The 22872-nt window shown below is 43.1% G+C and overlaps 2 protein-coding genes across 6 annotated transcripts in view; both read right to left on the minus strand.

Annotated features, from left to right (window-relative positions):
* Window positions 1–377: 377 nt before the first annotated feature.
* LOC134295943 (uncharacterized) lies at window positions 378–8621 on the minus strand. The gene is given in 1 exon segment (XM_062969493.1): window positions 378–8621. A coding segment is annotated over 1 exon segment (5316 nt). The 5' UTR covers window positions 7700–8621; the 3' UTR covers window positions 378–2383.
* Window positions 8622–11720: 3099 nt separating this feature from the next.
* The window catches only part of LOC100552254 (zinc finger protein RFP), a 30358-nt gene continuing 19206 nt past the window's right edge, over window positions 11721–22872 (minus strand). Inside the window, exons 4-11 of one of the 5 annotated variants that reach the window (XM_062969482.1) lie at window positions 22075–22170; window positions 21314–21544; window positions 18915–18937; window positions 18018–18133; window positions 15979–16032; window positions 15533–15559; window positions 14545–14571; window positions 11721–12731 (exon numbers count right to left, since the gene is read on the minus strand). In XM_062969482.1, the coding sequence (XP_062825552.1) occupies window positions 12223–12731; window positions 14545–14571; window positions 15533–15559; window positions 15979–16032; window positions 18018–18133; window positions 18915–18937; window positions 21314–21544; window positions 22075–22170 (1083 nt within the window). In that variant the 3' untranslated portion in view covers window positions 11721–12222. The remainder of the gene's footprint in view (window positions 12732–14544; window positions 14572–15532; window positions 15560–15978; window positions 16033–18017; window positions 18134–18914; window positions 18938–21313; window positions 21545–22074; window positions 22171–22872) is intronic. The other 4 variants (XM_062969485.1, XM_062969481.1, XM_062969484.1 and 1 more) reach the window with 4 other exon arrangements.

The following is a 22872-nucleotide window of genomic DNA, read 5'->3' on the forward strand; positions in this document are numbered from 1 at the left end:
GCCTTGGTTGATGCTTGGATGGGAGGTCAACAAGGGATCCCTCATGCTGTGGGCTGCATTTCAGAGGAAGGAACTCAAATAGCCACCCTTGGAGTATTTCTTGCCTCAGAAAACCCTATGAAATCCATGCTAATTTAGGTGATCAACTACAACATTCACACTGGCCTCCTATCAACAAGAGTTCTTCTCTCACCCTGGACTTTGCAGAAATATATATAAACTTTCCTTGCTTAGTTTCTCCATACCTCACAACCTCTGAGGATGCCTACCATAGATGTGGGCGAAACGTTAGGACAGAATACTTCTGGTGTAGCGGAACCTTCGTGCTACGGTTCTTGTTGGCGCAGTGGAGGAATTTTGAAGACGGACAACTGAAGGAATTTCCCAGAAAGCAGTTTTATTTCGCTAATGGCCACTAGGGGTCCCCCTAGCACAAAGTAAGTGCTTCTCCAGGGGAACCGCCCAGTGACATGCTGAGTGAACATTTATACACACTACAGGGTTCGGGTTATGCCCGCCCACAAGCAAATTCATTGGCTTAGAGTTGTGACGCTGCCCAATCTGTGCTGACCAGCAGGCCGGCTGCACCCTTTTTGTGCCGTGCTCACAAATCTTTCAGAGCGCCTGCGTACGCATGCTCTGTTTGTTTATCTATAGCTTTCATTTCTTCAGAAACACATGATTTCCCAGAAGTCACATGTTTCTGTGAGTTTATGCACCCGGGTCGCTAGCTGTCGCCATCTCTGCCCATATATGGTATTTCCTGGGGTTCCTTAACCCCCCCCGCCTCACTCCCCCATTTTCTTTTTGCGAAGCGCATGTACAAAAGCTGAAGCAAAGCATTATGGTTCCATCCAATCCCGCTTGGCTTGGAGTATGGCTATCTTTTTTTCAGGTAAAGATTGTGTGACACACCTAGTACACATTTGCATCATTATTGGAGTGCAACACATAACTATGAGAACAATGAACAATCCTAAAATCCCTACCAACAATATGTTCTTCAACCATTCTATTGAGGGTAACCAGCTAGTCACCCAGGAGAAGGGAGACCAACCTTCTATCTCCTGGACATTATTGTAAATTAACTTTTGTAATGACTCGATGTCATCTTCAATAGTATTATTCAAGTTATGAAATTTCACTACACAACGTCCTCTAACCATGGCGCATAACCCCCCTCTGGCCGCCAGTAGGTAGTCAAGGGCCAACTTATGCTGTAGGGCCATCTGGCTGATTTCTTCTACTTCAGACTGGATTTCCCGGAAAATTTTACCAGTGGCATTTATGGACTTTTCAAGGCGGCAAGTCAGGCCTAGAACACTTCTACGGTTTGCTTGAGCTACAATCCCTGGGTAAGCACCCAGTGTCAACAAGCCTGTGATCAGGCCTCCTCCTACACGGGAGGCTTCTGAACCTGACAGGGCCTTGTTGATAATGACCTCATCCGAGCATTCTGGTCCTAGAGGGCCTGTTTGCACAATGTCCCGTTTCAGGCGCTGATGCCCTTTGTGTAAGACCTGAACTGGGAATGTCAAATAACCCACACCGACACACTGGTAGTTGCCGGGGTGATAATTTGTGGCCCATTTATCAAAGAAAAACCATAGATTTGGATCCCTAATTTGCCATAACGGACAGAGGCTTTTACCTAGGCTCAGTTGGGTTAATTGTTGCAGTATGTTCATATAAGATTTTAGGCCCTCAATAGAATCATTCACACTAAATGTGGGATAATCTGGATACATGCTAGCCCACTCGGTTGCGGTTAGATTTAATCGTGAGACATAAGATGTATTAAATCGTCCATGTAGATAGAACCGGTCTCGACAATGGGAATAATTGCCTAATCGGGAAAAGAACGCCTGCCTAGTTCCCCAGTGTTTCCACTCAGAATTCCATATTCCCGATCCTCCACAACAGAAGCACAAACCCCTGGTGGAGGTATGGTATCTAAACCGTCGAAACCGAGTTTTATTTATCCTTTGCGGTATGCTAGAAAACACGGTAGGTGGACCCTCCTGAGCCTTGGACAATCCCTCCAACACAATCTGTGGTTCATCAATTAAATCGGGAAGAAATGAAAAATCTCCTACGGTGAGGGGGTGTTCATATATTAATGCTACCTCTTTCCCGTGCTGCTCAAACATATAATTGGCATGTTCTTTTATCCAATTCCCATGTGCTCTTTTTCCAAAAGAGAGAATAAAACTCAGCACAAATAATATACCAAACACAGTGCGCTTTCCTCCCCTCCTCATAGCTTGTCTCCCACTTTTTCCTCTCAAAATGTCTAGCCACCATCTCCCGGAGAGCGCCTTTGTTGGGCCATGCTGCGACATACTTGACCACCGACGCTCCGTTGCACCCGAAGGGATCAGCTTCATGGCCTTGTTGACCCCTTAGGGAGTTGCCGGATGATCCTGAGTCTCAGGTCCTCACCAGGAACTCGCTCCGTCCGCCACTCCTCAGGTGCTAATTTTACACGGGTGTAATGTATCCACGGCTTAATCTCCTTCACCTTCACTGCAGTGGGGGTAGACAGGAGCACAACATAGGGTCCTCGCCACTTGGGTCCCAATGGCTCAATCTTCCAATCCTTGACCAGAACCTCGTCACCTGGTGAAAAACAATGTAGAGGTGTGGTAGGGAATGGTGGGTTCAATTCAGAAATGTATTTTTCTAACTGCTGCATTTGTCTGCCCAAAGCCTGAACCTGGGCCAATGTCTGTTTCTCTCCTATGAGGTGCTGCTCAGCTCCTGTCTCTAAGGCTCCCTTCAAGTTCAAAGGGGGTCGTCCATAGAGTCTTTCAAAAGGGGAGAGTCCTGTCCGTTTGTGTGGTGTACATCTGATTCCTAATAATGCCATGGGCAAAACCACCGTCCACGGCAATCCTGTCTCTTGGCAAAGTTTCCCAAGCTGAGCCTTTAATGTCCTATTCATTCTTTCCACTTTTCCAGAAGATTGGGGTCTATATGCACAATGTAACTTCCACTTTATGCCCAAAATTCTACATAATCCTTGCACAGCCTGTTGAATATATGCGGGGCCATTATCTGATCCAATTTCTAAGGGTATGCCAAATCTGGGAATAACATCTTTCATTAGAGCTCTTGACACCTCTACAGCCTTCTCAGTTCTTGTAGGGTAAGCTTCCACCCATCCTGTGTATGTGTCCACGAACACCAGTAAATATTTGTATCCTTTGTATGGGGGCATTTCTGTAAAGTCAGTGACTAAAGCTTCAAAGGGTACCCCACCCACATGTTGGACTCCTGGTGGCTTGAGGGGTCCTTCTCTGGGGTTATTTTTGATACATGTCCAGCATCTTCGGGCTGCTGCTGCCGTTAGGCTATGTAATCCATCGATATACAACTGTCGTCCTAGCAGATTTGCCAATGCCATTTTTCCTAAATGTGTGTTTTGGTGCATGTGTTGGACTAAGTGCCATGCCAAGTCCTTAGGGACGTAGACACGGGCGTCTGGCATCACTATGAGTTCTCCTGACCACTGACCCTTCTCCTTTAAGGCCCATTCTTCTTCCTCTGGTGTATATGTAATGTTATGTTCAGTTAATTCTACCTGTAGGGCCATTACCTGATGTTCAATATAGGGCAGCCTAGCTGCCTCTTTGGCTGCCAGATCAGCCTGCCTATTTCCTTGCACTACGGGATCGTCTCCACGTTGGTGCCCTTTACAATGCATCACAGCCACCTGCCTTGGCTTCCAAACCGCCTCCAGGAGATCCACAATCTCTCCAGCATGTTTCACGCACTTTCCTCCAGACGTGAGGAGCCCGCGCTCCTTGTACAGTGCTCCATGTGCGTGGAGGGTGGTGAAGGCATATTTTGAGTCTGTGTAGACGTTAACCCGCTTTCCGCTTGACAATTCCAACGCTCGGGTCAGGGCAATCAATTCGGCCTTCTGGGCAGAAGTCCCCGGGGGCAGTGACTCTGCTTCCAGCGTCTCTCCCCCCCACCGAACAACCGCATAACCTGAGTGTCTTTGATTATTTTCCATAAAGGAGCTTCCATCTGTGAACAGAGTGTCGTCCACCTTAGTTAGTGGCACATCCTTCAAATCCGGTCGACTGGAGAATACCTCATCCATCACCTGGGCACACTGATGGATCGTGGTGTCTCCTGGAGTCGGGAGCAAGGTGGCCGGATTCAGAGTGGAGCAAGTCTCCAGGGTCACCAGTGGGTTGTCACACAACAATCCCTCATATTTCATTAACCTCTCACTTGTGAGCCAGCGCGGTCCCTTAATGTCTAACAGTGCCTTAACGCTATGGGGCACCTTAACTGTCAGTGGCTGTCCTAGGGTCAATTTATTCGCTTCTTTGATTAAATCTACTGATGCTGCCACAGCCCTCAGGCAAGGTGGCAATCCACGAGCCACTGTGTCCAATTGCTTTGACAAGTAGGCAATCGGCCTTTGCCATGAACCTAGTGGTTGGGTCAATACTCCAACCGCTGTTCCTTCCCGCTCTGCAGCGAACAGAGTGAATGGTTTTTCCAAATCGGGCAGTCCTAATGCTGGAGATGACATCAATGCTTCTTTTAATGCCTTAAATGCCTGTTGACATTCTTCTGTCCACTCAAATGGATCTTCTCTTCCACCTCTCGTAGCCTGGTACAGTGGCTTAGCCAACACGGCGTAGTTGGGGATCCACTGTCTACAATATCCTGCTGATCCCAAAAATTCCCGCACCTGTCGCCGGGTACTGGGAGTGGGGATGGCACAAACAACTTCCTTTCTTTCAGCTCCTAACATCTTCTTTCCTTCGGTCAGATGGAACCCCAAATATTTCACCGTGGGACAGCACAACTGGGCCTTTTTCTTTGACACTTTGTAACCCTTTTCTTCCAATGTCTTGAGAAATCTCAAAGTATGCTCTTTACAGCCCCCTAGTGTCCGGCAAGCGATAAGCAGGTCATCTGCATATTGAAGCCAAATTCCCTCTTCCTTAGGTATTACAAAATCCTGTAAGTCTTTGGCCAGGGCTTGACCAAAAATGGTCGGGCTATCCCGGAACCCCTGAGGAAGGCGTGTCCAAACATACTGGGTCCTTTGCCCTGACTGCTGAGATTCCCACTGGAAAGCAAAGATCGGTTGGGATACAGGGGCCAATCGAATACAAAAGAATGCATCCTTTAAATCCAATACAGTAAACCATTTGGCAAATGCTGGTACTAGACTCATCATGATGTATGGATTTGGCACTACCGGGGTTAGGGGAACGGTGACTTGATTTACAGCCCGCAAATCTTGAACTGGGCGATATTCTCCTTGTCCTCCTGGTTTCTTGACTGGGAGCAGGGGCGTGTTCCATGGGGAACTGCATGGTACCAATATCCCATGCTGCAGAAGTCGCTCTAGATGCTTTCTGATCCCCTGCACTGCCTCTCGACTGACGGGATACTGTGGCTTGCATATGGGCCCCATTCCTCTTTTCACTTCCACCACCACCGGTGGAACATATTTAGCTAATCCTGGAGGATTATCTTCTGCCCACACTAAAGGAGTCTCATGCCATGGCCATTGTATTTCTTCAGTAAAAATCCTAACTTGAAACAGTCTCCATTCCTCTTCCATGGGAAATGATAGCTCCACTTGTCCATTCTTCATGAACTGGAGTTGAGCTTGTAATTTTGATAAAATGTCCCTTCCCAATAAAGGGACTGGGCAGTCTGGGAGATATAACATCTTATGCTTGACCTGATGTCCGGCCAGATTGCAGGTGCGTTCCTTAAGGAAGGGGCACTTCTGGGTCTTCCCAGACACCCCTATTACTTTCGTAGTTTCCCGAGTTGGTGGACTAATTTTTGTATTTACTACTGATTTTTCGGCACCTGTGTCCACTAAAAAGTCCAATTGTTGGTCCCCGATTTCAAGTGTGACCATCGGCTCCCCGGGGTCCAACAAAACAAGAGCCTGGCTTCCTCATTCCTCTCCTCCATCCATATCTTCCCATTCTTCTTCCATCACAGCTGCTGCAGCTATCACCTCTCTTGCAGGAAAAGGTACGTAGTTCCCACGCCCTCTTCCCCTTCCTGGGTTTCTTCCTCTCTCAGGCCTTCCTCTTTCTCTCGGTCCTTCCTGACTTCCTTCTCTTCCTTCTCTTCCTTCTGGGCATTCACCTTTCCAGTGTCCAAACTTCTTACATTTAGCACATTGGTCTCGACCTAACCTCCGAGGGGGCCCCCTTCTTCCTCCTTGTCCCCCTCTGGCATATCCTCCTCTTCCTCTCTGTCCACTTGCACTTTGTTCCATCATGGTAACTAATGCTTGGTATTCCTGCTTCTTCTTCCTGTCCTTCTTCTCTTCTTCTACCTGGTCCCTCGCCATATAAACTTGATCTGCGAGTGCCAACAATTCATTCATAGTCTTTCCTAGAAATCCTGGTTGCTTTTGAATCTTTCTCCGGATGTCAGGAGCCGCTTGACTGATAAAAGACTGTTGAATCGCCCTCCTACCGTTTTCATCCTCCAAATTATACGGGCTATACTTTCTATATGCTGCCTCCAGCCTTTCCAAAAAGGCTGTTGGTGACTCAGATTTTTCCTGTACCACTCCCTGAATTTTTACAATGTTGACGGGTCGCGGCGGGCCCCTCTTTACCGCTTCTACCAATATACGCTGGAATCCTCTCAGTCTCTGCAAATGTCCTTCTTCTGCGGTGTCCCATTGGGGATCTATTTCCACAGGAAACCTCTGTGCTCCCCACTCGGCTGCATCACCATCTTGTGGGGCACCAACCTGGGCTATGGCTACCCCATTATTCAACACTGCTCTTCTCTCCTCTGATGTGAACAACATATTCAACAATTGTCTGCAATCTTGCCAGGTGGGATTATGGGTTGCCATAATCCCTTCCAATAGCCTAGCCATAGCTTGGGGTTCTTCACTATAAGGTGGAGTATTATTTTTCCAATTCAAAATGTCACTACTACTGAAAGGCACTACCTGGTATGCTTGAACTATCTCATTCCTGTTGTTTATCACAGGCACCGTTCTCAAGGGCATCTGGAGGGCCGGTCCGGTCGGTGAATCACCAGACCACACCGGAGCTCCATGTCTCCGAGTTTGTGCCGGAGAAGCACCACTGGGCATCCGTTGTGACTTCTTCTTTTCCTTTGTTTCCTCCTGATATTTTTCTAGGCTAGGATAGTGTTTCTTGGCCGCTTCGGTTGACTCCGAAGAGTAGGGTGGGGGTCTCGTTCCTAGTGTGGGGGCTGTTCCCTGGGGTGGGGGGGGCGGTGGCAAGGGTGGCGGCAATAATTCCTGTTGTCTAGCCTGTACACTCAACTGTAAATCTGGGTAGTCCTCCTCATTGGATTGGAAAACTTCCTTCTTTTTCCCCTCCTTCTTCACCACCATACATTTGCCATTCCTGCACTGTCGAACCCAACCTGGATCTTCTCTAACTACCCGTTCCCACGTAGCAATATAGACCCACTGGTTCGGATGATTCACAGCACAATATTCTTCCACTGTTCGGATCAGTTTCAGATCCCACGTTCCTTCTACTTGCCAACCTAAACCAAAATCTGGCCATTCTCCCTGACACAAATTTCTCAGTCTATAATCTCTTAGGTCCCTTGGATTCCCTGCTACGGCTCTGCTAGCAAAAGAGCCAAAATTATCTAAGATGCATTGTAAGGGAGTGGAGCTCTTTGAATTTTTCCCTCCCATCCTGCCTAATAGAGGGGACTGTCCTGGCCTGGGCACCCGGCCACTCACGGCATGCGTCAGGAAACACAAGACAGAACCCCTTTCTACCTCCCTGGGAACTTTTTTTTTTTTTTGTCCCTCCCAGCGCTGGCGTTCCCTTAATATCTCATGCAAACCCCTATACTTGCCAGATTTCTGTAGACGTCGGACCAACCTTCGCCCCTGGGCTTTTTCCCCTGGATCCTTTTCCTCCTAGCCGGTTTCTGTGGAACCTCGCTGATGTTGCAGCTCTCACCGTCAGTCGGCGTTGGCAATCAGAGGCAAGCACCGCAGCCGGTCGTGTAGTATTCAGGGGCCCCTTCTCGTCTCACGGTAGTTGCCTCAGGCCCCCACCGCTGAGTTGAGGCCGTCCCGCCAACGGGATCCGTCTCCAAATCTCCTGGCCCGTCTTATAGGAAAAAATCACGTCGGGGTCACCAGAAAATGTAGCGGAACCTTCGTGCTACGGTTCTTGTTGGCGCAGTGGAGGAATTTTGAAGACGGACAACTGAAGGAATTTCCCAGAAAGCAGTTTTATTTCGCTAATGGCCACTAGGGGTCCCCCTAGCACAAAGTAAGTGCTTCTCCAGGGGAACCGCCCAGTGACATGCTGAGTGAACATTTATACACACTACAGGGTTCGGGTTATGCCCGCCCACAAGCAAATTCATTGGCTTAGAGTTGTGACGCTGCCCAATCTGTGCTGACCAGCAGGCCGGCTGCACCCTTTTTGTGCCGTGCTCACAAATCTTTCAGAGCGCCTGCGTACGCATGCTCTGTTTGTTTATCTATAGCTTTCATTTCTTCAGAAACACATGATTTCCCAGAAGTCACATGTTTCTGTGAGTTTATGCACCCGGGTCGCTAGCTGTCGCCATCTCTGCCCATATATGGTATTTCCTGGGGTTCCTTAACCCCCCCCGCCTCACTGGGACATGGCCACACATCCCGGAAAACATACAACAACCCCAAGGCCAGGGCTGATGTTCTTCTTAATTTTGGGTTTACACCTCATGTGCTGCCAGTAAGTTTCCGCAGGATGTTATTGCGTGCAGCTACTTTGTGCTTGGTGTTCATGCAGTGTTTCCTAAATGTTAGTGTTCAATCTAAGGTGTCACCAAGATATTTAGGATGAGAACAGTGTTTGAGCTTTTGGCCTTCCCAACAAGACCGTAGCCAGAAAAAAATAGGGTTTTTTTTTTTTTAAATTTCAAGGGGAGGTTGAACCCCTAATCCCGCCCCCGCTACAGACCTGTCAATATCTGCTTGAGATAGTGCCTGGAGGGACTCTTAATTTTTTTGCGTCTCATAGACTTAGCATTAGGATTTGGTTAACCAGTTAAAATTCATGAGTAAACCATGTTTTTTTTTTAACCTGAAAAATTTCGGGGGGAGGGGGGGTGAACCCCCTGCCTCCAGGCCTGCCTCCCAGGTAACTTTCAATTTCCTGTTGGCTTCACGGTTAAGGTATAGGTTTTCCCTGACTTTAAGTCCAGTCGTAAGCGACTCTGGGGGTTGGTGCTCATTTCCATTTCTATGCCGAAGAGCCGGCGTTGTCTGTAGACACCTTTAAGGTCATGTGGAATGCTTGCTTGGAGCGCCGTTACCTTCCCGCCGGAGTGGTACCTATTGATCTACTCACATTTGCATGTTTTCAAACTGCTAGGTTGGCAGGAGCTGGGGCTAACAGCGGGCGCTCATTCCGCTCCCGGGATTTGAACCTGGGACCTTTTGGTCCACAAGTTCAGCAGCTCAGCACTATAACACACTCTTCACAGTTACATAGGTGTAAAGCACATACTTGTGTCTTGGCAGGATTAGGCTTCAGGTGGTTATCTTTGCAGTATCTGGAGAGATCTTTCAGGGCATTAGTAAATTGGTTTTCAACTGATTCAAAGTCTTTTGCTTGTGTTGTTAGGCCAAGGTCATCAGCACAGTGGTGGCTGTGGCTGATAGTTAAAACAAGGTCAGTGCAAGAACGCTGCCTTGGGGTAAACCATTCTTTTGCCTCCTCCATCTATTTTTCCTGCCTTGAAAGTAAAAGTTGCTGTTTTCTAGGAGGGTCTGGACAGTTTTTGTAAAATTGTAAGAAAACTCTACGAAATCAGTGGAGTCTCCAAATACTCCAATACACCAAAACCAGTCTCATCTAGGAAGCTAAGCAGGGTCAGAACTGGTTGGTGTTTGGATGAGAGACCACCAAGAAAAACCAGAGCAAAGCTGGAAGGAACTGGACCCAAGGCACCAGATCCGGTCTGATTTTGGATGCTAAGTAGGGTTGGCTCTGGTTGGTGCTTCAATGGGAGACCGCCAAGGAATGGCAGGTGCCTTAGGCTCCTTTTCAGAGTAAGGGACTCTAATAGCCACCTCTGAGCATTTATTTCCTAAGAAAACCCTAGGAAACCCATGGGATCTCTGTCTGATTTTGAAAGCTAAGCAGGGAAAGCCTTGGTTGGTGCTTAAATGGGAGACCACATGCCAAGAGAAGTGTGTATTTCAGAGGGAACTTAAAAAGAAGCCATCTTTATAGAGTAAGTGGGGTCTCCAAAGGCCTCAATGCATCCACCTTGGAAGCTAAGGAGGATCAGTCCTGGTTGGTGTTGGGTGGGAGACCACCAATGAAGACCATAGCAAAAGCTCAAAGGAACTGGGTACCCTAAAAGGCAGCTCTTTTTGTTATATGTGTTGTCAAAGGCTGTCATGGCTGGGATCACAAGATTGTTTTATGTTTTCTGGGCTGTATGGCCATGTTCCAGAAATATTCTCTCCTGACGTTTCGCCCACATCTATGGCAGGCATCCATGGCAGCTTGTGAGGTCTGCTGGAAACTAGACAAGTGGGGTTTCTACATCTCTGAAATGTCCAGGGTGGGAGAAAGAACTCTTGTCTGCCTGAGGCAAGTGTGAATGTTGCATTTGGCCTCACAACCTCTGAGGATGCCTGCCATAGATGTGGGTGAAATATCAGAAGAGAATACTTCTGGAACATGGCCATACAGCCTGGAAAAATTCAACAACCTTTTTGTTATAATCTGATAGCATTTTACCATCTCTTACCATTTCCTTAACAATTCTTCTTCTTCAAATGTATCTGTTAGGTTGCATCACTACACTGTAGAATGAGTGCCACTTGATCCCACTTTAACTGCCGTGACTCAGTACTATTGAATTGTGGGAGATGTAGTTTGGAGAGGCACCAGCACTCCTGGCTGAGAAGGCTTGTAAAACTATTTCCGAGACCCCAAAGCACTCAGTTAAAATGGTGTCACCCTGCAATAATTCTACACTGTGGATGCAACCTGAAAAATGTTTTTATAATAATAATAATAATAATAATAATAATAATAATTATTATTATTATTATTATTATTATTATTATTATTATTTGGGTGCCGTGCCAAAAGATCTCAGCCGGCATTTGGAAACAATAGACATTGACAAAATTACGATCTGCCAACTGCAAAAGGCCACCCTGCTGGGATCTGCACGCATCATCCGAAAATACATCACACAGTCCTAGACACTTGGGAAGTGTTCGACTTGTGGTTTTGTGAAACGAAATCCAGCATATCTATCTTGTTTGCTGTGTCATACAAAGTCGTTGTGTCAATAATAATAATAATAATAACAACAACAACAACAACTTTATTTATACCCCGCCACCATCTCCCCGTGGGGCTTTTTTTTGTTGCTCCCATTCATTCTCAGCTTTAGCTTTCCTTATGCTGTTCCTGCAACCTTAGGCTATATATATATGTGTGTGTGTGTGTGTGTACATACTCCTCCTTGATGATTTGTCTTTTCTCTGTTCTTTTTTTATTCCCACTTTCTTCTTGAATTTGATGCACAGCCACAAGGCATTTGGTTTCAGCTAAGATCATTAGGGGTTGGCATTTTCCAGTCTTTTTGTCATCTTTCCTTCTTTCTTTCTTTCTGATGGTAGGAGAAGGTTTTTTGTGCGCAGACAGGCTTTGGAGATTTAAATCATGAAACAGCACTCTGTGCAGAGTGGTATGCTGTATTTATTAATTTTTATTAGTAATTATACAGTATATTGAATTAGTTTGCAGGAGCATTTTAACAACACTATTCAATTTGTAAAACTTAATGTTAACATGTTGTTTTTAATTACTGAAAGCTGGGAGGAGCAATACCCTTTATATCAAAACATTGCAACTGTTACTTGTTTTATTATGCACATCATTCCCTTTATTGCAAAAGAGCAGCTATATTTTCTCCTTCTTTGGTTCTGATTTCCCCCCCCAAACCCAGTGGAGGGCCCTGTGCCTTTGAAAACATCATGAGGCAAAAATAGAAAAGCAGAAGATGGGAAGTCAAACCCTCAAATGGAAAGAAAAGTATCTGTAACCAAAGGGGTCTCCTAACTTCTTCTTATTTGCATTTTTGCAGATAAAAAGATGCTCATCCTCAAGATCGCGAAATGGAAGCATGGTTTTAGCAAGCCCTTTGATGGGACTGTGGATGAGGGTTGGTTCTCTCCAATGATTAGCACTTCAGGGACCCATCATTGGGTACGAAGAAAAAGGGTCGGATTTTCTCACCAGATAATGATATTGAACTAAAAGCATAGATGAATTCTTTGGCATTGTCATCATAAAATTCCACCTGACCCTCTTCGTAATTCAGGACCACAATAAACTTATGGATATACCTTTTTAAACAAAAAGAGTCAACTTCAGGGAAAATGCACACTACAGAATCAAAGTTTTTATTTCGTTTTACCCCTACAGCCCAGATCGAGTCATCGGTATTTGGGTTGATACTTTCCTTCTTTCTGACAGAGTCTCTTGAGACCCCAACAGCCCAATGGTCTGAGGAAACTTTTACTCCCCAGCAATGTCTTCCAGAAGTGAATCTCTCACGGCCCAACACAAAGGCCCCCCGGGGAAATACGTTAGACGAATGAGGAGTACATCCTAACATTCTCACATTCTTCAGGTCCCGAGACAGAATAAGCCTGGAACATGCTGTCTCTGGGTCCAGAGTCACATTCACTACAGAGGAGAAAGAAGGAACGTTAAATAGTCGGCCCACCTACCACATTCATTGGTTTCCCTTTCATAAGTGTGGATGATTCATGGATTATGAATATAGTCAGTCTTGGAATTTGTAGGCTCCCTTGAGCTACTATATGGCCTATGGCCTATCTACAGTAGGACTAAAGGCTTTTCTTTAGCCATGTCCAGAAGAAACTGTCACTGCTTTCCCAGGTCATTTCTCTGTGTCTGTTCCGGATCTAGAACTCTATTCTCAGATGGTTCATCAACACTAGTGATTCCCAAAATCTGGTCCTACAGGTATTTTCGATTTCAATCCCAGAAACCTGTGCTGTTTTGGTCAATGATTACTTATTCTGGGAGCTGAAGTCCAAAATACTGTATTTGGAAAACCAGAGTTTTGGCAACACCAAATGAGGTTTGACACCACTTTAAATACCCTGGCTCAATGATATGGAATTGTGGGAGTTGTAGTTTCACATGGCTTGTCTGCCAAAAGTGCTGGTACAACTTCCATAATTCCATAGCCTTGTGCTATAGCAATGGTGTCAAACTGCATTAATTCTCCTGTATAGATGTACCCAGGGCCGTAGCCAGAAAAACTTTTGGGGTGGGGGGAGAGGGTGAAACCTTTTTTTAGTGATTCATGAAGAGCACTTCCATAACACAAAATAATTTAAATAGTATGGTTCATTCTATATTTTTTATATAAACTTAATTAATTCAAATTTCTACTTTAGTTACAAAGTTTCAAGTCTTCAAATAACTGAAAATGACTGTTAATTGGTCATTTATAGTTACAAAAGAATACATCTGTTGGAAACACTTGAAAACTGTGTCAATACACTTTGACAGAAATCAGACTCCAATATCAGGGCTGTAGTCAAAAGGGGGGAGGGGGTTAGGGGTTCAAACCCCCCCCCCCATTTTTTTCAGTTTTTTTTAAAAATCTGGTTTACTCATGAATTATAACAAGTTAACGAAATCCCATGAGTGTCCACTGAAGTTTATCGATGGAGCCTGATTTCAGAATTATTTTGTGTTATGGAACTACTCTCCGTGATTCGCTTAAAAAGGTGTCACATGCACACCCCGCATTTTTTTTTCTGGCTATGATCAATAAAATTCAGTGGACACTCAAGAGTGCAAGTCCAGTCAATCTTTCTTGCCACATTGTGCTTCTTACGTTTGAGAGTTGAAAATAACCCCCCTGTCTATACACCCACACACACTATAAATTGCCATATCTAAATATCAAGATCAATGACCCATGCATATTATCAATTTTTTAGAAACTACATAAAATAACTTTAACCTGGTACCTAATTATTCAAAAATTACTTGATAGTTTAAGAGGGAAAAAAGTATAAAGCAAGCACAAGTTATCACAGTTGTTATATTATTGAAAACATCATAACGTATATTTAAACTTAAATTTTTCTTATGATGTTTTTCGGGATTACAATCCCCCAAATGGATGAGGCTTGGCATAAGACAAAAGCACTGCCCTAAAACACACTGCCAGGATATTCACCATAATGATCTTTTTATTCTAAAAGCCCTTTGAAAATTGAATTCCAGCAGGAAGCAGATCATTTACAATGCGCTGGACTTTTGTTTGTTGTTACTACTTGTACCAGCGCATGTTTTAAACCGGTTTAATCTTTGTTGCTAATTCAGTTGCATTTTAATTTTTGCATGCTGAAATTTTTAACTCTTTTTAACTCTTTAACTACTATAAACCGTCTTGAGTTTCAAATAAGGGAAAGGGACTATTATTTGTATTACTGTTATTACTGCAGGTACTTACCTCTGTTTGGGGCTTGACTGAGAGAATCTGTTAGGAGAGAAAGGTGGTAATAATTATAAAGTGATAATTATCAAATTATAATTTGATAATCTGACCAACTTTCAGAGAAATAACAGTAATGCTCCCATCAAATGAATTCAGTATTGAAGGCAATTATTTATTATTCAATTGTTGGTAAATCAGGCATGGGCAAACTTCAGCATTCCAGTTGTTTTGGATACATAGGTGACTGCAGAGCCTTATTCTTGATCTGCATGTTCTTCCACAGTAAGGACATCGGTTTCCAGGAGGAAGGTGGTCCTGGTCTGGCTCCACGTTTCGCAAGTGTATAACAGGGTTGGGAGGATGACTGCTTTATAAACAACCACCTTGGCATCCCTGCAGATCTCTCAATCCTCAAACACTCTCTGCTTCATTCGGAAGAATGCTGCACTTGCAGGGCTCAGGCAGTGTTATATTTCAGTGTCAATGTTGACTTTTTTTGGAGAGATGGCTGCCAAGGTAGCGGAGAGGGTCAACATTTTCTAACGTTACACCATTAAGCTGTATTGGATGGTGACTGCTGGAAGAGCACTTTGGTTTTCTCGATGTTCAATGAGTGTGCTGAGGTTAAATATCTTGTCATCTATCTGATGTCAAATAATCCAGTTCAAAGCAAATAATTTGGATTTTATATGGCAGTGTAGAAGAAGTCTCTATCTGCATGCCAGACCTCCTCACCCTCCCCAAATCATTTCCACCATCTCTCTAATCCATTCACTGAATAAGAGACTTCGGCTGTTTTGTAGAAACATTTTCTGCATCGCCTCGCAACCCAAAAGATCTCCCAAGGCAGTGATCAACTAAAACCAATTAAAGCAAGACAAAGAAAAAAAACATTACAAAAATACATAAAGTACTCTTTGAAAAATCTTTAAAGCAATCTAGGGACAGCTAGAACTCATATGACCATCTGTCAGTACCTTCCTTGGTTGTTTGAGATATTTACCTTTCTTTGGGGCTTGAATGCAAGAATCTGTTATGAGGAGAGAAAGGTGACAAAACGATAAATCAGATTGTCAAACAACACAGCTATCTTACAACAAACAAATTCTGAAAGTAATTCAATATGACACTTTTTGGCTATTCACGTTTTGCCAGAGGATTGATTGCCTTCAGCCCAACTTACACTGACCAGTTATTGCAGTTTGAAGGAAGCTTCAAACTGTGACAGCAAGACAATCCATGCTTTAATAACTTTAAACCAACATAGGGAAGTCTGGGAAAAGTCTGAAAGAAAGTCCTTAATGCACATCAGCAGTTTTTAAAAGGTTGCTCATATGGAACACTTTTGCGGGGTCTTGCATCCCTCACTCCAGTAAATTCCAGGATTAGCAGACAAACCTCTCCAATGCCTTAATTCTGGCAAATTCTCTTTCTGTCTGAGAACATTACCTGTATTGACTTTTTGCTCCCAAACAGCCTTGATCAGAGCTTCCTCCAGACTTTCTATTGCATAGAGAAGAAAAGAAACAATGACTGCAGTCAAAAACAAACTCTCAGAACTTACACAAAATTCCCCTTATAAAATCAGACCAATTTGTTTGCAATCAGACAATTAAAAAATCAAAACATTATAAAACAGTTAAAGAGTGAAACAAAATTGTGAACTAAATTATTTAAAAACATTTCCTATTTACTAGCATAGGATAAGATAGCAGTACTGGGATGCCAGAATACTCATACAGGTTTTTTTTCATTAAAAGAAATCCCAATGTGATATAGATGGACCTTATTTGCTACTAGCTTGGGTACCTGGTGATGCCCAGGTTATTTGAAAAGGGCATTGCTTGGTTTTAGATGTTAGGTAATATCAGTTTGGTCATATGTTACATGTTTTGCTCTGTTTGACCTTTTGAACTGAAGTAAAGTTACTGTTATTTATTACACAAATCTGAGAGACATGTTATTACACTGCAGGGTATATTTTGATTCAAAGACAGTAGTAAAGCTTCTATTTATTTACATCTACAACCTCCAACAGATCCATCATTTGCTGGGTTCAGTATTTACTGAATACGGGTAAACTGTAACTCCCAGATGCCAAGTTCAATCACCCTCAAACCCCACCAGTATACAAAGTTGGCCATGTTGGGTCTGTGTGCCAAGTTTAGTCCAGATCCGTCATTGGCTGGGTTCAGGGCCCTCTGGATAAGGGTGAACTACAACTCCCAGATTCCTAGGGCAATCTTCCCGAAATACCTGTCAGTATGCACACTTAGCCATGCTGGGTCTTAGTGCCAAGTTTGGTCAAGATCCCTCATTGCTGGATTCAGTATTCTCTGAATATGGGTGAACTATAATTTTGTGAGGCCAAGGTCAATCACCCCAAAGTCCACTAGTATGCGAAGTTGGCAGTGTTGGTCTATAATTCTCTGATGCCAAGGTCAGTCACCCATGAAGCTTGCCAGTATTCACAGTTGGCCATATTGGGTCTGTGTGCCAAGTTTGGTCCAAATCCGTCACTTGCTGGGTTTAGTATTTTCTGGATACGGGTGAACTACAACTCTTGTCACGCCAAGGCCAATTATCCCAAAGTCTATCAGTATGTGAAGTTGCCCGTGTTGGGTCTGTGTGGCAAGTTGGTTCCAGGTCTATTGTTGGTGGGGTTCAGAGTGCTCTTAGATTGCTGGTGAGCAATCATCCCAGTCCCTACAACTCCTATAAATCATGGTGAATTCTCCCCAACCCTTTCTCTCTAATCTGTTCATTTCCTGTGTGCCATAGAAAAGAATAAGAAAGGTTTAAGGGAGAGTCAGTGGGCGGGGTCATGCAAATTCCACACCAATGGAGAGAGAAAGGAACTCCTCGGTGTTCACTGTAACCTGCAATGTCCTTGGAGGGAGTGCTTTGGTGGCTCCCCAGCACTGTGGGTTAAAGCTGTTTGTGAGAGCTGGAGACTGTCTGTGTGAGCGAACACCCCTGACACATACAACATATATTTATTTATTTATTTATTTATTTATTTGCGACATTTATATACCGCCCTTCTCACCCCAAAGGGGACTCACGTTTTCACTTTTATTATGTGTATAGGTGTACTATGCATCATCCCAGTTCCTACTGCTTCAATTATTTATTAATGGTGTTATTATTTACTCATCCACAGGATCCAAAATAAAACATCAAAATTATGCTGCAGAGGATTATTATTAGAATTTTTAGTGTTAACCATTGTAAGTCTCTTTTAGGAGACAAGATGCTGGATATAAATACTACTACTATTACTATATCTCACTTCTTGTCTCCCAAGGGAGACTCAAAGTAGTTAACACTCAAAATCAAGTAAATTAAATCCTAAAGCATGCAGATGTTAAAATGGAATTACACTAGACTTTTTAAAAATGCACAATTGAAACCATTCAAAGAATTTTAAAAACCTGTCAAAAAACATAAGACACAGCATGCCCTGACTTGCTCTTAAAAACTAGTACCTTTGTAGGAGTCTGTGACCTTTTGTAAAGCAGAAATCTCCTGAGAGGTGATTTTGAGTCTTTCGTTCAAATTTGGAGAAGCATCTGGCACATATGCTCCTAAATTCTTCTCACATCTGGAAGTGAACATGGTCAAGTTTAAGAAAAATTAACCAAACCTCAATTTCCATCAATCTTCTGGCAATACTGGATATTAGACCAGGGATGATGCCCCAATCTGCCATTTCACAGCTTGAAGACTTTTGAATAAAGATCTTATTTATTTCAAACATTAGGTGCCCTTGTACTGCTTAGCCGTCATAGTGACTTACAAGAAAAATTGCAAATGTAAAGTCCAGAATAGAGTAGAAAAAAAAGAAATGAAAAACAGCAAGAACAGAGAAATATGCTCAAGAAAAAAACTGCTAAAATGCACCATAGGTGCAAATACAGTAGAGTCTCACTTATCCAACATTCTAGATTATCCAACGCATTTTTGTAGTCAATGTTTTCAATACATCATGATATTTTGGTGCTAAATTCGTAAATATAGTAATTACTACATAGCATTACTGCGTATTGAACTACTTTTTCTGTCAAATTTGTTGTATAACATGATGTTTGGGTGCTTAATTTGTAAAATCATAACCTAATTTGATGTTTAATAGGCTTTTCCTTCATCCCTCCTTATTATCCAACATATTCGCTTATCCAACATGCTGCCGGCCCGTTTATGTTGGATAAGTGAGACTCTACTGTATATAAGAAATCCTGAGCAAATAAACAAGTATTTCCCTGGCATTAAAAAGATAATAGAAGGATGAGAAAAAAATAGCAATTGCACTCCATTGTGACTGAACCTCTCCCTGAAATAGCAGGTGAAACCAAAAGTGGATAGAGAAACCATCATATCCATACCTGACCAAGGAATTTCTAATGTCCTAAAAGGGAATAAGAGAGAAAAAGATCACTCACAGACTCAATAAACACAGTTTTGTTCTCATCTGAGGGCCTGTCTACACAATAGCCCACATTTAGTGTGTTAAATCGCTCCTGGCTATCTTTTATGACATCTGGGGATATTTGGTCCTTACTGTGAAATGAAACAAGTTATGTAGTTTATCCCCTGGGAAAGTCAGGGAATACTCCAGTTTTGCTGAAACTTTGGAGCAAACTTGCATTTTGGGCACAACTTGGAGAGCAAGACCAGGCCGGATGCAAATTAGTCCACTGTCCATTTTGTCTGCCGCCACCAATCCATTTTCCCATGTTCATCCCCCTCTTTCTCCCTGGTTGTGTGGGCACCTCTGCTGATGTCAGCACAGGATGCTCACAGTGGCCAGGAAAAGAGATTTGTGGCCATCTTTATCGCAACAGCGATAAAGTGACAGCAATAAGGTAACCGTACTAAACAATGTAAACTCCAACCCATCACTACTGCAGATTGATACTATATACAAGAGTTCTGTCAAACTTATGACCTTCCAAGTGTTTTGAACTTCAGCTCCCAGGATTCCTGGCCATTGGACAAGCTGGATAGGGCTTGTGGGAGTTGGAGGGCCAAACACCTGGAGGGCCACAAGTTTGACACTTCTGACCTACAAGGTTAGTATGGACCATTTCTGCTCTGGATTTTCCACACAATAAGCAGCAAGTGGTGATGAGCCCTTCATTGCATACTTATTAGTTGGACAGTTAAATACCACCTATTTATTATCTTAAAATTTGTTTGAAATCATAGGAAATTAATTTTAAACCTTTTCTCAACATTATTATTATTATTATTATTATTATTATTCCTCTTATTATTATTAATAATAATAATACAGTAGACTCTCACTTATCCAAGCCTCGCTTATCCAAGTATCTGGATTATCCAAGCTATTTTTGCAGTCAATGTTTTCAATATATCATGATATTTTGGTGCTAAATTTGTAAAGTAATTACAACATAACATTACTGTGTATTAAACTACTTTTTCTGTCAAATTTGTTGTATAACAGGATGTTTTGGTGCTTAATTTGTAAAATCATAACTTAATTTGATGTTTAATAGGCTTTTCCTTAATCTCTCCTTATTATCCAAGATATTCGCTTATCCAAGGTTCTGCCGGCCCGTTTACCTTGGATAAGTGAGACTCTACTGTACTTTATTTTTGTACCCTGCCTCCATCTTCCCAAAGAGCCTCAGGGCAGCTTACATGGGGCCAAGCCCAGGTAAAAACAACAAACCAAAGTAAAACACATCAGAAGTACAGATACAATTGGAGTTTATTGTGGAGTTTATGTATTAGCAAGGTTGCGCAATTCGGGTAAACCACGATCAATTTCGCTGTCACAGATTTTGGTGGGGCCCCCAATCCATTTTTCAGGAACCTCCTGAATTCAGGAGGACAAAAATCTGTTATCAATCTGGGAAGCCAAAAGATTCATTTTCAATCCAGCCCATTGGCAGCAATGGGGAAGACTTCCAAGGTTTAAAGCAAGGGCTTAAGAAACCATGCTTCCTATGATAATGTTCCCATTTGTCCTTAGAGACCTGGGTTTAAGGCAACAGGCTTAAGAAACGATCCTTTCTGGGACCCTTCCCTTTCTAGCGGCTGCCTCCCTCTCTGTACCCCACATGTAACTGAAAGAAACTGAAAGCAGCCAGTTTATGACAGCTACTGTTCTGCTGTGGCCGGGAAAAAAACAGTGCCGGATCCTATGCCGTTATGTGCATCCAAACCAGCTGAATGCCATTTTTGAAAACAGATCCATGCACAACCCTAGTGATTAGTACACAAAAAATAAATGGACTCTGGAATTTATGTTGGATTTGATTAAAATAAATATCCTATACACTTATGTATGAGTCTAAAGATTTTAACTAAAACATCAACCCAAATAGCTTGGCTGAACTTGTCCGTGGATCATTGTGAATACCGTACCTTAACTCATATATAAAAAAGGACCATCTCCTTTTCTGAGTAGAAGAGGTAAAGGGGACAATTTCCTCCATCCCAGGAGACACTAAAAGAAGCACCGACTCCCTCTATTCTCTCCACCATGTTTCTGATTCTTGAAATACCGAGCTGGGAAATGATGGCGGTGGCCAAGGGTGGATGGCCCCCTGAGCTAACATTGGTGCTTTCCCCTCTGTGGCGAATGATCCTAGATTCATTCATGGTTCAAATCAAGATCAGCAATTTTGGCCCCAACACCTAGCCTCAATTTATACAGGAGCATATAAGGTATTTTTTTTAACTAAAAAGAAAAGGGTTTCCAATGATTTATTTAATTTCGAGACCTGGAAGGAATCTGTGTGTCAAACCTCACCTGCAGGAAACCACTGGCTGGCTGCAGACACTTCTCTTCCATCTCTGTGATCAGCAAACTGAGTTGGGAAATCTCTTCAGTGAGTTTGGCGAGGGTTTTGTCTTGCCTTTTCTCCATCTCTTTCTCTAGATTTTCCAGCTGAGCTAAGCAGAAATGCTGTTTCTCCTCAAGAAATCTCTGCATTCCCTCAAATAGGGATTTGATCTTCATCTTCTCTAGGTCTAACTGTGTCTGAGGAAAAATATATTCAGAATAAAGGAAGGGCCGCAGTAAAAGGGTACATCTACACTGTAGATTCAATTAAGTTTGGCACCATTTTAAGTGCCATGGCTCAATGCTATGAAATCCTGGGAGCTGCACTTTCCATTTTATTTATTTATTTACAACATTTCTACCCCGCCCTTCTCACCCGAGACGACTCAGGGCGGCTCACAACAACTGGCAAAATTCAATGCCAAACAGATCAATAAAAACAGCAGCACATTTAAAATTTTAATGGACTCCTGAGAAAAGTCTGGACGTGCACAGCTAGGATGCTTTTTGAGTACTACCTAGAGGAGGAAAACCAACCTTCCTCCATATAAGGTTCCACCTGAAACCTTTAAACATGGAACAGTCAGATTGTATGTCTGATAAAAACAGAACCTCCTGAAGGATGTGAAATCTAAGAAAAAAAACATTCCTCATTGAAGGGGTGGATTGGGTGGCTGCCCCTTAAAAAACAGAGTCTCACTGCATTGGCCCCCAAAACAATTGTCTACCTGATAGTCTTTCCTTCTTAGTTCTTGAACATATTGCTGGTCCTTAAACTCTTCCCTCTTTTTCTTTAGAGATTTCAGTTGGAGCTTGGTTTTTTCCTATAAAACAGAAAAAAGTTATGTTTTCTTAAGAGCTCGGTCAGTGGAATAAGTGGAGAACATACAGTCACTTAATCACTGTACAAAGGGTTCAGAGTGGTCCATCTGAATTATTAGTCACTTTTGAATGAAGAGCATGGGACATAGGTTGGCCTTAAACTTAAAACATTTGTGGGTTTGACTTTTGTGGGTCCACTTAAACTGTTCTCTCAATTTCTGGCCACTGGGAGGACATAGAGATTCCTAAAGAGATGTTTCTTAGGTTTAAAAAACCCTGAGGTTTTTAATTCAGTTCCTCCATTTTTGAAGAGATCCTGCATCTCTCAACATAGCAAAAATGGAGGGATATATATTAGCTTGGGTACCCAGCATTGTCCAGGTTATTTTAAAAAGTCATTTTTTAAATTGTACAAAATGTATAAGGTTGTAGGTAAACTACATGCCAGATTAACCCCAAGATACTCCATCAGTACTTAAAGTTTGTTATATTTAGCAAGTTTGCTCTGGATTCATCATCAGTGGGGTTCTGGCTGTAGGGTAAACTACAACTCCCAGTTTGGTGAATCAGTCCCTTCAAACCCCTCCAGTAGGTTGAGTTAGTCATGGGGGTTCTTTATGCCAAGTTTGGTCAAGGTCCATCAAAACCCTTCAGTATTCAAATTTGGGCATATCGGGTATGCATGCCAAGTTTGGTCCAGATCC

Source organism: Anolis carolinensis, chromosome 2 (assembly GCF_035594765.1).
Source record: "Anolis carolinensis isolate JA03-04 chromosome 2, rAnoCar3.1.pri, whole genome shotgun sequence".
NCBI classification, from domain to species: domain Eukaryota; kingdom Metazoa; phylum Chordata; class Lepidosauria; order Squamata; family Dactyloidae; genus Anolis; species Anolis carolinensis.